Below are 17,278 nucleotides of genomic sequence, written 5' to 3' on the forward strand. Positions count from 1 at the left end.
TTCTTGGTTCGACCGAGCCCAAATGAGCCAATCGTCCAGATAGGCGATGATCTGTATCCCTTGGTTTCTGAGTTGTTCGAGCACTGTCTCTCCCAGTTTCGTGAATATCCTGAGAGCAATGCTGAGACTGAAGGGCATGACTTTGAACGCAAAGGCTTTCTTGCCGAGACGGAAGCCTAGGTAAGGAGAGAAGTTTCGAGCTACTGGCACATGATAATAGGCGTCGGTAAGATCGATAGAGGTGGTGACGGCCCCACGGGGAAGTACGGTCTGTACCTGAGAGATAGTCAGCATACAGAACTGGTCGCAGAGAATGTAAGAGTTTAGTTTTGACAAGTCCAGAACTACTCGCAACGCCGACGAGTCTTTCTTTGGAACTGTAAACAGGCGGCCTTGGAATTTCAGTGATCGAACCCGTTTGATCGCTTTCTTCTTGAGTAACTCTGTGGTGTACTCTTTCAGGATGGGAGTGGGTCTCTGGAAGAAGGTCACTGGTGGAGGTGGAGATCCCTGTGACCATTTCCAACCCAAGCCTTTGGATATTATGCTGTGAGCCCATGGACTGAAGGTCCAATGGTCTCGAAAGTGATAAAGTCTCCCCCCCTACCGGGAACACATCATTGCGAGGGAGTGAATCTAGGTCCCTTCCCTCCACGAGCACCCCTTGCTTTAGGTCCGCCTCGCTGGCGGAACTGTCCTTTACCTCTGTAGCTTCCTCTCTGGTGTCCACGAAAGGAACCGGAGGATTCGTAGCTAGGGTTGTATGCAGGAGAGGACATCCAAGTGGGGTTGGGCTGTGTACCTGGGGGAGCAGTGTGGTAGACTACCTGTTGAGGGGGAGCCGGTTGCTGAGAAGTGGAAGCAGAGGAAGACTGTGTTGACGTGTGGGGAACTGAAGATTGGTGGTAGTGACCCCGGTTCGTCTTGTAAGGAATAAATCTCTGCTTCTTCTTGAAGAACGGTTGTTTGTGGGATTCGATCTTCCTTTTGGTCGAGAGGCCCCACCTTACTTGCAAATTTTGGTTTGCCCTCGCAGCGTCCTGAAGAACTTTATCAACTTCGTCCTGAGGGAATAGGCTCTTACCCCAGCAGGAGGACGCTATCAGCCTGTTCGGTTCGTGTCTGATAGAAGCTTCAGACAGAACGAATTTCCTGCAGCTAACCCGAGCCGACCAGAAGTCGTGGAGGTCCACTTGGTAGGACAGAAGCAGGTTCTTTGTGAAAACCCTGAACCAGGTTTCCGTCGGGTAAACAGAGGCTAGGGACTCTATGGAGGTGACGGAGTGGAGGGACCTAGCCAACCTATTACGTGCCTCGAACTCGGTCTTGAGAAGACTCTCTAGTAATCTGGGGAGCTTCTCAGAAAAAAGAGTAGAGGCGCAGTCTGGGTCTAGCTTCCCCACCGTGAAGGTAGAAGACGCGTCGTCCCAGGTGGCAGAGGTACTCGGAATGAGCAATGAAGTGGGGTCCGTCTCTTTGAGAGCCGGCATGGTAGAGCCTTCCTTGACGGCCTGTATTTTCAGCTCTGTGACTTTGTCTATGAGTGGTAAAGTAATGGACGATGACGTCGTAAAAATAGTGAAGGCACCTTTGTGTGGGGTGAGCTTGGAGTTATTACACCCCCACTCTGATAGAGTTCTGGCCCAGATAGCTTGGGCCTGCTCTTTTGGAAATATCACCGTTTCCTTCGGTACCTTGTCCATTCTAACCAAGGCATGCTCCTTTAGGCGGGCGAAGCCATTGAATGGGAATTCTAGCCCCGGGGGGTAGAATTCTAGGTCCTCTAGAGGGCGGGTGCCTATGCCCTCTAGAGTTAGGGAACCATCTAAGTATGGAGCATGCAAGGCAAACCTCCAAGGGTTGTTTTTATCGAAGGGAGGTAACTTCGATGCGTCTGGCGCTGAAGGCGGAGGAATCTGAGTTCCGGAGCGAATCAGATTGGCCACCATATCTTTTAGCTCTGTCATAGCCCCAGAATGTTGCTGAATTTGCTCCTTGACTATATCCCTGATCAGGTCGACGGGGAAGGAGGGTACCTGAGAGCCACCCGTTGACGAAGCCTTGGACTTGATGGACTTCGACTTCTTTGAAGTCACGGTTTTATGGGAAGCAATAGGAACATCAGGAGCAGTCCAGGGTCCGGGGACCGGTGACGTCGATACTGGCAAAGCTGAAGACTTATAGGTACGTAGTAGCTTCACCTTGGGTCGTACGGGGACGGAGGGATCCCGAGGAGAAGCCATAGGCTTATCAAAGCCGAGAAAGGAAGAGGTAGAAGAAGGAGTAGGAGATAAAAAGGTTTCCACCAACTCGACACCACTTACCTGCTCGTCCATGGGCTCGACGTCTAGATCCAGATCTGCCATGTCCACCGGTAAAAGGGGGTCATCTTCCGTGGAAATGGTCGCTCTGACCTCTTCAATTAAAGGGGCAGCCACTTCCGGAGTGACTGCTGCAGTTGTAGAGCCTGGGAAGAGACGGGAGGCCATGTCTCCATCGAGGAGATAGGGTGCGCCAGACGGAGTATTCCTGCCGAAGCCTGACACCCAAGGACGAAGAGCAGCCCTTGCTGACCGAAGAGATTCATCATCGGCCTGAAAGAGTTGAGGGGATTAGTGATGAAGGAGAAGGATCGTTCTCCAAAATACACCATGTAATTATAATTAAGGAACAAATTAATTCATCTCCAAAAGATAAAAAAGGAACAAAACGAAAACCAACTTACGTCATCGTTCAGGAGTATGGAGGACAACTCGTAACAGAGTGTGCACGATTCAGGGAACCAGACCATATATGGGACTTGTCCCGGCTCCCGAATAAAGGAGATGGCGCAATGCGCATGTGATCGACAGAGGTCATGTCCAACGGGATCGTTGAAAGAGGCGGGGCAGCCCTTGGCAGCACAGCGGACCTTCTGTAAAAGAAAGGAGACATAAGTCTAGATGTTCCTTGAGACTCTGGTAAGGGATTAAGATTTACTACAGAGCCTAGATAGAATGAAGTATGTGTGCATAGTGTAGTTCAGTGACTGAGAGCCGGAGCTCCATATTAAAATATTTTAAATATAAAATGTTTTCTGCACCGGAGTGTGCCGGAGCAATCGAAATGGGTCCGTATCACTATAAATATTATTAAAATAAGACTAAATAAACTAATGTAATCTGCAGAACCTCCGACAGGGCCGGGGATCCAGTGACAGGCCCGTAATAAATAAATGATAAAACACAAGCAGTAGCTAAAGGCTAAGGCTAACATTATTGCTAAGCGTATTGGTGATCTCCGGTGAAGCCGGAGGTCCGGTGAAAGGTCCTGATAATCCAGTTGTGATTAATAATGAATATTTTGTGTGGATATGGCCGTGGCCTGGGACTGGGTGCAAGGGGCCACCGGGGGATGAGGCCCTTCCAGAGGGTTGCATTCTAAACAATATATAACTTTAGTTCCAAGCTCATTGAGTATCCCTCATGTCGGAGTAGAACTCAAGGCGGAGTGGATGAATGTTCAGATCCTACTCCCAAGCCATAACGGGGAGAGGACGGAACTACGAGGGGAACAGGGGGGATCTTAAGGATGGCCCAAAACAATGACTCGCACAGGAACAGGACCTATTAACAACGCTAGCTATATTAATAGTAACCACAAACTAAAATAACTTGTAAGATATCATATACCCGTAGAGGGAGAGGGGGGAGGGAGAACCCGTGATCGTATAAAACGGAAAACGGGAAATCCACCTCTCATACTCGAGGTTAAGAAAGAAAACGAGAGAAAGGGTAACTCCTGACTGGCGACAGAAAACGAGAACTCCATGCTCTCGCTCTCATGGTTACACTATAAAGAACGAAATTAAGCACACTATAGTATGATATAAGTATAACAATAAAATTGTAACATCAAAAACAAGACTACGAACGAAGAATAACGTCTGCTACAACAAAATTTAAAAGGATATAGTCCACTGACGAACGCCTCTCAGGGCGGGTACTAAACTATAATAAAGCCAGAACGCTATTCTTGTTCGGGACTGGACTTGCTAGCAAAAAGTACCATAGGAAATAATAATAATAATAATAATAATAATAATAATGGTTCATAAAGGAGTAAGGCCAGTGACTTAACCAAGAACCTAACTGACAGAGTACCAAATGGGCAAGACTAACATGAATTCCCAGCGAGACAAATCAAAACAACAATGGCTGCCGACACCGCGGAAGGCCAAGCCGGTCGAAATAAAAACAACACTATACTGGGAAGAGGACAACTGCCCGGTACTACAAAAAGCTGTCAAAACAAACTATGGTACTTAACATTGGAATGGGTGAAGTTGGAGCTTCATCATGACGAAATTAATCCACGAAACGTGAAAACACCGAGAGCACAAAAATCCAAGATTACGCTAGCAAGTCCAAAGCAGAAGGATGTTGTTCAGATGGCGTTCGCGTCGGTGGCGTGGTTCTGGTAGCGTAGCTGGTGCCTCAGTATCGGCCCATCCCTTTGACGAAGGAATTAGCTAAATGGAAGACAGCCTGTGAATAGTGGCTTTCACGCGCCTCTGCTTTATACACGACACCCACAAGGTGCTCGCGCGAGGGTAGTAACCTCTGCATTCCATGCTTTTATCTTTCTCTGGTATAATTGGAAGGTTTATATCAGAAAAGTGTATAAGAAGGACCCTTTTCACCGGCCGCCACAGGTCGACCCAGAAAAACTGTTGTGATTGAGGGCCTGAGGACGGAGGATTATGATTTTTAAGTGGTTGAGGGAATGAATGAGAAAAATATGCGGTGTGATTGTACATCCAAGTGTGAATATTATATAGCATTTGTGGATAATTTTATTTTGGCCGAAGATGGTCGAGTGAGTCCCAAGGTGTGGAATGAATTTCCTTTGGTATCAATACAAAGTGTAAAAGGACAGTAAGAGATATGTGACGTTATTAGTGTGAAAGTTGCATGGCTGAGTACAGTATTGTATTACCAATAGTGGCAAATATAAATCTATTATGGGAGCTATGGAAGCAAGTAATTTGGTAGAACTGAGTGGGCTCATATATGATGGTATTGGGAATATGCAGAATTCTCCGGTGTATGAAAGTTTGTTACAGAGTATTAGGAGGAAGAGAATATTAGGTATACATAAGGGGAGATTCTAGGTAAATTGCTCAAAAACAAAATTCTAGAAATCAATTGCTCAAACTATGACAGTAATTCCTCGAAAGACGGATTGCACGATATCCGACATTCATTCTTTAAACTATTCAAAATCCGATTCACGTTCTAAACACCGTTGCTAAATACCTTTATCTTAGCCTTTAATGACTTTATTTTGTAAACCTTCTTATTTTTAGTTCAATAAAAATACTTAAGCATTAAAAACTATTGATAAGTACTATTATCTTATCCGTTTATTTGCTAAACCTTTTTATTTCTAGTTTTAGTTTATTTTTCATAATTATTTCAGGAAACCATCAACAGACATGCATGTGAAATAGGGTACCCTGCTCTGGAGGGGCGCACTATTGTCCGGGTCATATTGCAGGAGATATTGTCCGCAGGTTTAAAGCGATCATTAGAGATCCAGTCTTCTTTTCCACGAATGTTAAGTAAGAATGCCATCGTTGTTTGACAGATCAAGAGGAGAGGGCCCATGTAAGGGGGTGTTAGCAGGGGTTTGCTGGTGTCGTTGCTCAGGAAAACGTGCGATGCCTTGTGCAAATCTGTTGGTATGATTTGCTTCGCTAGAACTTGTAAGTCTTGCAGCAGGGAGTAAATTTACCCACAAGATGACATAGGCAGTGGAGATTGTCGGAGGAGGTTGTTGACAGAAAAAAATTGAGCTTCCGAGACATCCAGGGTTTTTAGTCCCAGTAGGACCCAGGGAAGCTTAGTAAACCCATTGGATTAATTGCATTGGGATATCAAAGCTGTTTTAAGGGTGCGATTAAAACATTCAACTATTCCATTGGTTGCAGGGTTGTAGGCAGTTGTCTGATGTAGGGTAATAGCCAGGAGATTAACTAGTGATGTCCACAATTGAGAGAAGAAAGTGGTACCCCTGTTAGAAGTAATATGCTCAGGGATGCCAAATCTTGCTATCCACCCTGAGAGTACAGTAAGGCTGATATACATGAGGCGGACGTTGCAGTTTCCATGGGGATGGCTTCAGACCAATGAATGGAACATTGTCTTCAGTAGCTGCGCAGCAGATCGGCGCGAGAGATGTTAAAGGCCGTGGATGAAATCAAACACCTGTTGGCACATGATAGCAGGTATTCATGGTCGAGGTCTATCAGTACCGACATCATAGAGGAAGGTGGCATTGGAGTTGTCGAGGGAGATGTCTTCCCAACAAAGGGATGTGCAGGATGTCTGACATGCTTGGTACTCAAGATCTTTTCGTTGGGCTTCTGCCAAGGAATTTTAATCCAATCCCAGGTGAATGATGACCAATGTGTTTCTGAACAGGGCATTGGCAATGTGATTCATTTTCCCAGGGACGTGTTGAATGTTACAATTGTATTCAGCCACAGCGGAGAGATGTCAGTCTTGACTGGAGGACTAGGTGTTGGACTGTCAAGGGGAAGCATGCACCAGAGCCATGTGGTCTGTTCGAATAACAAAGGGCGTACCACCTTCTAAGAAGTGGTGAAAGTGATGGACAGCGGATTGCACCGCCAGTAATTCATGGTCGAAGGTAGAGTAGCCGGATTCCACCTTGGACAGTTTTCTACTGAAGAAGGCTCGGTGGGTGACATTTGAGGTGGAAGGCGGGAGTGAACAATTCCTTCGGTGCTCACTAACCATGTAGAGTGCCGTTAGATGATAACTGAGAGGCAACGTGAATGCAACTAGCTTTATTCCAACAGATCATGGGTTTATATACAAGCCGCTCTAAGCAAGAACATCACAAGAACTCAAACAAAATAATTCATAAATAGGCAGGCTTAAACAGGTTTGTCTTCAGTGCAAGGGGAGAGTGATGTATACAAAAAACAGAAATACCATCACAGTGTATGAGCGTGCGTGAAACACGTGGAGTACAGAACAATTGTTTAAAATGTTATGGTACTACTACTACTACCAGCTAAGCTACAACCCTAATTGGAAAAGCAGGCTGCTATAAGTCCTAGGGTTCCAACAAGGAAAAATAGCCCAGTGAGGAAAGGAAACAAGGAAATAAACTAAAAGAGAAGTAATTTAAATAAGATATTTCAAGAACATCAGCAACATTAGAATAGATCCTTCATATATAAACTATAAAAACTTAAAAAAACAAAAGGAAGAAAAATAAGATGGAATAATGTGACCGAGTGTACCCTCAAGCAAGAGAACTCTACCTCAAGAAAATGGAAGACCATGGTACAGAGGCTATGGCACTACCTAAGACTAGAGAACAATGGTTTGATTTTGGCAAATCCTTCTCCTAGAAGAGTTTTTTACCAAAGCTAGAGTCTCTTCTACCCTTACTAAGAGGAAAGTGGCTTCTGAAAAATTACAGCGCAGTAGATAACCTCTTGAGTGAACAAGAATTATTTGCTAATCTTAATGTTGTAAGGTGTATAAGGACAGGAGATGTGAAAGAATAGGCCACACTATTCGGTGTATGTGTAGGCAAAGGAAAAATTAACCATAACCAGAGAGATCTAATGTAATACTGTCTAGCTAGTCAAAGGACCCAATAACTCTAGTGGTACTATCTCAACTATTATATAATTGGCAAGGCTGTACTTCATTTATGGGTACATAATGTTGAATCCTGTGAAAAAGAAAAATGTAATTTCAAGGATTGCATAGGCCTCACCACAAATAATTAAATTGCCAAAGGCACAACCCCTGACTGTTATCCTTTCTTTCACTGGAATAGCCATGAGGCACTTGCTGATCAAGTTTCCCAGTTTTGGGGATTATAGGGAACCATTTCTTTCTGAGTCTTCAGGTGAAGATTGTATATCTTATTAAGGTGCTTAGAGTGAATGCATATTACAAGAGTACAAGTGGAGTGTAACTATATTGCATAAGCTTGCCTTCTGCAGCAAATTGAAGTTTTAAAGCTTCATATTGAGGATATTTTCCTCTCTGTTGTAATATGTTAATTAGATTACTATCGCTTTATATTATCTAACAATTTAATGATTATGTACAGCCTCAATGATCCTAAAAGATATGGCGACAAATAATACTTAATTCCTATTTCAAAGACGCCAAGAGAAGCTCTTGGTTTAAGCACTTCAGGCTTATTAAAAAACTCGACATTTAGTATTCAGCAGAATGAAAGAGATTGTGTTGATGATTTCAGAAGGGCGTTTGTAAGAAGACGATCACAATTCATAGATGGAACCTTCACCTGGTTCTCAAGTTCTCAAGTGTCTTCAGATACTTTCTTTTAGCCCCTAGGTCAAGTATCTTAACATTTAGATGAAATTTGTTCTACTTATTTCAGCTTCAGATAGGTAACCTCAGGTTCCTTTGTCGTGTGTCACTCCATAACTACACCAAGAGTAGAGATTCCTTTACTGTCTCAAAGTAAAGTAAAAACTTGATCAAGGACTTAAAAAGACTTGCATCCAGACCTTTCCATTTTACAAGTTACTCCTAGAATTAGGTTATGACTCTAATATACCATCCTATTGGCATATTGCGGTGCATTGGATAATAAACCTTTATTTGTTCCAACACAGAATACTTACCTCAAACTACTTTCTTAGGAGAGCCTGGGGATCTCTTAATCACCGACCAAGAATTTTGCGTAGTTGCCCCTCTCTCCGCTGCCTCTCAAGGGCGTTCCAGGGCGAAGGGATACACGCCCAGGAGCGACCCAGGTCATGTGGGTGACCACGCTTTCCAACCATTAAGCTTCTGGTCGCGGCGTAGTTAACATCTCGCCGCTCTCTCTCGCTTTTCCCGACCGTTCACCTTGTGTTCCCACGTGATTACTTTGTGTTCTCAACCCTTGTCCCACGTGTGCCCGTGTGTTCCTTTACGTTGTGTCTCACGTATTCCCGCTGTGTTCCTCACCTTTTCCTTGTGTCCGTGTGTCGTTTGTGTTCGCTTTTGCCATGGAACCTCAGCGTCGCTGTCCCGGGGCTCAAGCGGGTAAGTCTTGCGGAGCATGGCTCTCGGTGACCGGGGTCGACCCGCATTCCATGTGCTCCTCGTGTCGGGGAAAAAGGTGTTCCCCGGAGTCTAAGTGCCCGGAGTGTTTATTTCAAGAACACTACTCCTAGGTGGTTAGACTTTTATTCCATATGACCAGTAGTAGTTGTGAGATTTTGGAATCAATTGATTTGTTGACATATCTTCCAGTTGGGGCAAATGCTTCTTATGTTCTAACTTTCATTATGGATGTACAGTACATCACATACTTTATGATATTAAGACTTTGACTATACTCTTGTCTCTCTGATTATAGGGCCATGGGTATGATTATTACTTAACATTTTATACAGATATGTCTGCTTATTCTAGGTCTAACTGGTTAATCACTATCAACTAGAGCTATTAAACTGTAATTTAAGCTGTTTAAGTACAGTAAAGGGTTCATTTTGAAATAAATGCAATAAATGTTCAAAAATAATCATTATCGTTCCAATTCAAACCCATTACTGTATCTATGTTAAGGGTCCTTTCCTCTCAACTTTACCTTTTCTCAAAGTTAGTCGCCCAGACTACAATGATAGACATTTAACTACATGGGAATAAGGAATTTGTAAGCAGAGCCGCATATTAGCCTCTGCCTTTTTTTTTGGTAAAGAAAATGCAGATATGTCTAGAACTGCATAGCACACAAAATCTGGATCTATAAGTCAAATAAAGTTATATTGAAAACAAGTACCTCTTTGCACAATGAAAGCTATTAGTACAGTAGTCTTATTAAATGACAGCAATACAACTAATTACAAGCACTGGAGTAACTAACTAGTAGAAGATATGAAGCGATTTATCCCTTGTTATACTCCCAATTACAGAAAGGAAAGTTAATTATGGCAAAGATGAATGTAAAACATAGTTGCTGTGTATCTACTTTAGAAATAATGTTTTATATACTGTATGTATTTTGAATTATCAACTATATTGTCCTTTGTGTCGTGCCATGATTATGATATTTATACCTATATGTGATAGGATCTTTTAGTCATCTCATTAATATGTTGATGCAAAATTTTGGCACCAAAAAGAACTATAGCAGACCACTGTCACTAGACATAATGTGATGGATGAGAGAACTGGTGTTTTTTCTTAGGATTTGGTCAGGTACTGTATCTTTAGCACTCATTTTATTTGTTTTCAAAGCTACTTGAAGTACCTTGGGTGCTTCAAAATGTCTATGAATATTGTGGATTTTTACTGTACTTTCTTTTCCTATTTCTTATTATTCTTTTTTAAAGATTATTGATATTCTCTTTAATATGTTTTTAAACTTCACAGTAGAAGTAGGTTTATTGTATTTGACTCTTCCATGCCTTTGAGTGAAATACAAATTTTATATCTTTTAAACTTTGTTCTGTTTATGACATTTTCTTTGCTATTTCATGGTCACGCAAACAGCGGCGCCTTAGTGACCCTAGTGCCAACTTCAACACTTTTATCAACTCAGGCTGGAAATCACGCTCAGAAGGAGCTAGGTCACGTTCGGAAAATGAAGGACTAGACAACTTTGCTGATGGACTGTATGAAATTGAATCAGGAGATGTTCGAGATGGTGAGTATTATTGAAGAAATATGTTTTTGTAGTTTTTTATTTCAGGAAACTTGATTTCTTTTTTATTTTGATTTGAACAGCTGAATCCATTGTGACTTTGTGATGAACAAGTAAAATATCTTTTTATTCTGATTTTCTTAAAGTTTACATATTAAAAATATTTACTTCCTATATTACGAGAGAAAAATGGGTGAAATGAAAGAGGGAATTGAAGCATTGCTGGTTTTGAAGGATGGAAGGAATTGAGGGAATAGATTTACACAATTATGGTCAATATTTTTTTTTCACTGTAGGGTTTTGAAAGTCCCAGGGCTCCTAGCTGTATTGCCTTCCTAATTTTGGCAGGTTGTGAAGGTTCCACATAGTTATGTTTTCTATTCCATGAAACATATATGATATATATATAATATATATGATATATATCTATGTATATACATATATATATATATATATATATATATATATATATATATATATATATATATATATATATATATATATATATAAATAAATATATATATATATATATATATATATATATATATAAATTTAAATATAAACATAAATATAAATAAATATATATATATATATATATATATATATATATATATATATATATATATATATATATATATATATATATATATATATATATATATATATATACATATATACATATATATATATATATATATATATATATATATATATATATATATCTATGTGTATATATATATATATATATATATATATATATATATATATATATATATATATATATATATATATATATATATATATATATATATATAATCAGAAGAACCACAAGGAAAATGTTAATACGAAATATAAAATTAAGTCCTGACTAGTTTTGCGATACTTCTTCAGAGGACTGAAGAAGTATCACAAAACTAGTCAGGACTTAATCTTATATTCCATATTTTCATTTTCCTTGTGGTTCTTCTGCATCTGAGCATCACATTTTTCTGTGATTTTTATGCTTATATATATATAAATATATATATATATATATATATATATATATATATATATATATATATATATATATATATATATATATATATATGTATGTATATATATTTATGTATGTATATATATATATATATATATATGTATATATATGTGTATATATATATATATATATATATATATATATATATATATATATATATATATATATATATATATATATATATATATATAATATATATATATATATATATATATATATATATATATATATATATATATATATATAAATGCACATGTATGCTCTGGATGTATGTATGTATGTATGTATGTATGTATGAATGTATTCCTAAAAGAATACTACTTTCAACATTAAATGAGTCAGGTAGACTATACTTTGGAAAACAGAAGGATTTAAAATTGATATATTTGTCACACATGCGCGCGCACACACACAGAGAGAGAGAGAGAGAGAGAGAGAGAGAGAGAGAGAGAGAGAGAGAGAGAGAGAGAGTGAGAGAGAATCACTTTACTTGCAGTATGTAGGCTGATGTGTTTTTATATTCCTGTTCAGTTAAGATTTATATAGACTGTAAGAAAGTGTATAGGTGTTTTTATTTTTGTTTTGTTTTCCTAACAGTTCATCTAATTGGCTTAGTATAGTTAAGTGAACTGTATTTTGCGATGCTTTTGTAGTTATATTAAGATTACTTTGGATTATTGCATTAGCTTTCTTTCTTTTTCTGTTGTAGTTTTAAGGTGTTTAAGTGGAATACGTGTTTAGGGCCTGGTGTTTAGTGGTTTTATATTTCAAGAGTCGTCTTGACTTTAAAAGTATTCTTTTAGGAAATATGAAACTTGAACATTCAGTTTTTCCTTCACTTTAATTCATAACTTGGGTATTGTTTAGTGATGGCGCCAGCCTGCAGTTAATTCATTCAAGGGAAATTCTTCTAAAGACATACCACAGTTTTAATAGAACTGTTCCCTGATGGTGTTGAAGAAGTCGTCTTCAGTTCCCAGTTGGGTCTATGACAACACAGAGTTTAAGCACCGAGGTTTTTTTAATAACTCTTATATTTGTATGTGGCATAAAGAAGGTAGTGAAAAGCACAGTGATGGAAGTCAATTTGTATATGAACACTTTGGCATAGTGTTGTGGAGAAGAAATGGCTGGGATTCCTTTTTGGAAGGCTAATTAGAGTACCAGAAATAGGTTTATAGGTAACCTCAAGTAAGCTTAAAGTGATGGATAACTTAATACTCTTGTATAACTGAGACCACAATGGGATAAAAATTGAATGGGAAGAAAACTAAAGGATGCATGCATTATTATTATTATTGTTATTATTAATATTAAATGCTAAGCTACAACCCTAGTTGGAAAAGCAGGATGCTATAAGCCCAGGGGTCCCATCAGAGAAAATAGCCCTGTGAGGAAGGAAATAAGGAAAAATAAAATATTTTAAGAATAGTAACAACATTCAAATAAATATTTCCTATATAAACTATAAAAATTTTAACAAAACAAAAGGAAGAGAAACTAGATAGAACAGTGTGCCCGAGTGTACCCTCAAGCAAGAGAACTCTAATCCAAGACAGTGGAAAACCATGGTACAAAAGCTATGGCAGGGAAGATAAAGCCTAGAAGCACATTTTATAGGTTTTCAGTAAAGGGAAATTATATAGCAATTGTGCACGACTCTTGTAAGTGTGAGGTACTTCTTTTAATCAAAAGAAGCCATGTAAAAGTGGTATGCATTGAAAATATGTAAAAGAGGATCATTGACCAGGTCAGTAACGTTATCCTGTCAAGGTTCAGTTATCGAGTGTGTTCAAATGGTAAGGGAAGGAGATAAGACTGAAGTGTATTTTTTTTCAATTGAAGCGGTGTCAAAAATATAATTGCAGTCATTAAAGTTGAGAAAATTGAATTGCCCATTTGTTGTCGGCTTCCCTTTTATTGCTACTTGAAAAGATGTCCCTTATGTCCATACTACAAATAGCGCCCACTTCCTATTAAATGACAGCAAGACTAGAGTATGTTTGTTTCAGTTAGTGCCATTTTGAAAATTGAAGAGGGTGCATTTGCTTCTACTTATTATCTAAAGTAGGAAAATTTACTTTTGTATGGTTTTACTTTAAATGATCGTACATTTAAGTTAATATTTTTTCCCAGTCTTGTTTAGAACTACCAACCGGTTTAGATATTTCTGTGCAAAATGGTCATGGTGTTTGTATTACAGGGTTATGGTTGAAGATATTAATAAACAAAAAGCATCCACTTCTTCAGAAAAGAAACTGACCATCTTATTATTCCAATGAATCTTACCTTGTAGTCATCATGCTAAAATCATCAAGAACACCGGGTTTCCGGCACCTAATCAAAAATTAGATTTTTCTTATCGCTCCCCTTTCTTGTCTTACCTGCTCTGAGATTCATACTGATAGATACCACCACCCGATGAATATAAACCATCTGCATGATTACAAACAAGTTAAACCAGTACTCTGTTTAATCATCGTTGGATACACTGTGTTCATTGACCTCTCCAGCTTGACTTTATTTATCGGAAAATACTGGTAATTGCCGTAGATTTTTAACAGGAGCAGAATTGGTCGAGTTTGAGATTACAAGATTTGGTAGTTGGTTAGTGGTAGGCTAAGTGGTAAGAAGGGGAAGGCCTGTTCATTTTTCAGTCAGACTGCATAATGACTTCGGTGTTTAAGCAAGTGAATATCATAGTTTGGGAGGAGACTTATGGATTTTAAGCATAGTTTCATGGTCTTTTAATCTAATGTTTTTGATCAAAGTACTCTGATAAGGTCAGATTAATCTGTATCAAAATGATGAACATTCATTTGTAGTGTTCAGTGAGTTTGCTTATCAAGAGATGACTTAACTTATACCATCCTTTCATGCCAGACTTACAACTATGTTTCTTATGCTTTAATAAGGCACCAAGAGCAAATGATTATGACCACACTATTTCATAATAGGATTAGCCTTTTTTAAATAACTTTAATCTAAATAGAAGCTCTTGTAGTTTATCGTATGAACTTTAGTTAGCCTTACGGTTGCAAGATACACCTTCCTGAAAGAATTATATATATATATATATATATATATATATATATATATATATATATATATATATATATATATATATATATATGTATATATATACATATATATATATATGTATATATATATATTATATATATGTATATATATATATATTATATATATATATATATATATATATATATATATATATATATATATATATATATATATATATATATATATATATATATATATATCTATATATATATATATATATATATATATATATATATATATATATATATATATATATATATACATATACATACATACATACATACATATGTTTATATGGTATATATTTATATGCTGTATATATCATTATTTTTCCATTACTATTTTTTCGTAAGAGGGGCCCAGTAGGCGCTTTCAGTCCGGCCAGTCTGACACTGTTATGGAGAGAGGTTAAATGAGGCTTCTTGATACAGCCTGTAAGATATTTTATCATGGGCTACATCTTATTTGATAACCGTTAATGTTCTGCTCTAGCAAATATTGCTAACTTACTATCTATTTCAAGACCCATAACGCCCTACTTTTTTAATATAATTAATGAACTAGGCTTCTGATTAATGCGAAACCGAAACCATGAGAGTTTGAGACACCAACGTGATTAAGAAAAATTAATTCAAGCATCTACTCTGCATTATTGTCTTACTTTATATGGAGAAATGTCATCTCAATTTTGTGGGCATGGGGAGAATGGAAATTAAGACCTATGATACAGTCACTCTTCCAAAATATAATCTCCTTTAATTTTCCAGAAACAAAATGCACAAAATATAATCTCCTTTAATTTTCCGGAAACAAAATACGCAAAATATAATCTCCTTTAATTTTCCAGAAACAAAATACACAAAATATAATCTCCTTAAATTTTCCGGAAACAAAATACACAAAATATAATCTCCTTAAATTTTCCAGAAACAAAATACACAAAATATAATCTCCTTTAATTTTCCAGAAACAAAATACACAAAATATAATCTCCTTTAATTTTCCGGAAACAAAATACACAAAATATAATCTCCTTTAATTTTCCGTAAACAAAATACACAAAATATAATCTCCTTTAATTTTCCAGAAACAAAATACACAAAATATAATCTCCTTTAATTTTCCGGAAACAAAATACGCAAAATATAATCTCCTTTAATTATCCAGAAACAAAATACACAAAATATAATCTCCTTAAATTTTCCGGAAACAAAATACACAAAATATAATCTCCTTAAATTTTCCGGAAACAAAATACACAAAATATAATCTCCTTTAATTTTCCGGAAACAAAATACACAAAATATAATCTTTAATTTTCCAGAAACAAAATACACAAAATATAATCTCCTTAAATTTTCCGGAAACAAAATACACAAAATATAATCTCCTTTAATTTTCCGGAAACAAAATACACAAAATATAATCTCCTTTAATTTTCCAGAAACAAAATACACAAAATATAATCTTTAATTTTCCGGAAACAAAATACACAAAATATAATCTCCTTTAATTTTCCAGAAACAAAATATACAAAATATAATCTCCTTTAATTTTCCGGAAACAAAATACACGCATAGATAGCATTAGCACAAAATGATACCCTACAGCAATACCCTGACTCTAAGTTATCAATGATTATATAATTGCTAGTAGCTTTATTTTGAGAAAATTTCATAGCTAGGAAATCAAGCTGACTTGTTATCAATTTCATGCACAGCATTCTTATAATATTGATTCAAATAGACTCAACTGTATGATAAAGACATATTTACACCGTCCTTTCTAAATGATCAAGTGGCCAAGTTAGCACAGCTATATGGGGCTGGAGGCTGGCCTGGAGACCGGTTGAATTACTCAAGATAGGTGGATGCTTAATGAGCAAATAATACATTGCTATCCTTAAAGCTCTAGTTCTGAGTATTCGAACAATGGCCATGCCATCTCTTCAGCCTATCGAAGGTAGTAGTTAAATCATAATTTTTACATGATGCAGTAAGCAGGAGTCATAAAAATGTTCTCTTAGATTTTATTTTCTGAGCTGCTTCCTCTATCTCTTGACATGTTGTGATAGGTCTTTATTCTTTATCATTTGTGTTCCTTTTATTCTTTAATATTTATGTTCCTTTCTATCATTCTTTATTCATTCATTTATTAAAAATTTCTCCGCATTTTTAAAATGAATGGCCTTCTTTTCTGGTGTTCATCATAGCCGTCAATTTTAGTCACTAGCTTCTCACTATCCCTCCAGAAGAGATGTCTCCCTCAGGCGGCAATACGAAACACATTCACTTGATCATTCCAACCTGGAACCATTCAAAATTTGTGTGAAACCAAGACAAGAAATTCATTAGCTGGATTCAGAAATAAGGCCTTTGGAGCACTGTATTTCATTTTGCTCAATCTATTTTTACAATCTCCAATAAAACAAAAATATACCATTGTACTATATTTTGAAGCACGCTT

At 37.4% G+C, this 17,278-nt stretch overlaps 1 protein-coding gene across 1 annotated transcript in view; it reads left to right on the plus strand.

Moving 5' to 3' along the window:
* Positions 1-17,278, plus strand: part of LOC137637029 (uncharacterized) — a 318,070-nt gene that overhangs the window by 166,692 nt on the left and 134,100 nt on the right. The window contains exon 8 of the mRNA XM_068369339.1: positions 10,545-10,698. Coding sequence (XP_068225440.1) covers positions 10,545-10,698 — 154 coding nt within the window. The remainder of the gene's footprint in view (positions 1-10,544; positions 10,699-17,278) is intronic.

Source organism: Palaemon carinicauda, unplaced genomic scaffold (assembly GCF_036898095.1).
Source record: "Palaemon carinicauda isolate YSFRI2023 unplaced genomic scaffold, ASM3689809v2 scaffold5, whole genome shotgun sequence".
Classification (NCBI taxonomy): Eukaryota; Metazoa; Arthropoda; class Malacostraca; order Decapoda; family Palaemonidae; genus Palaemon; species Palaemon carinicauda.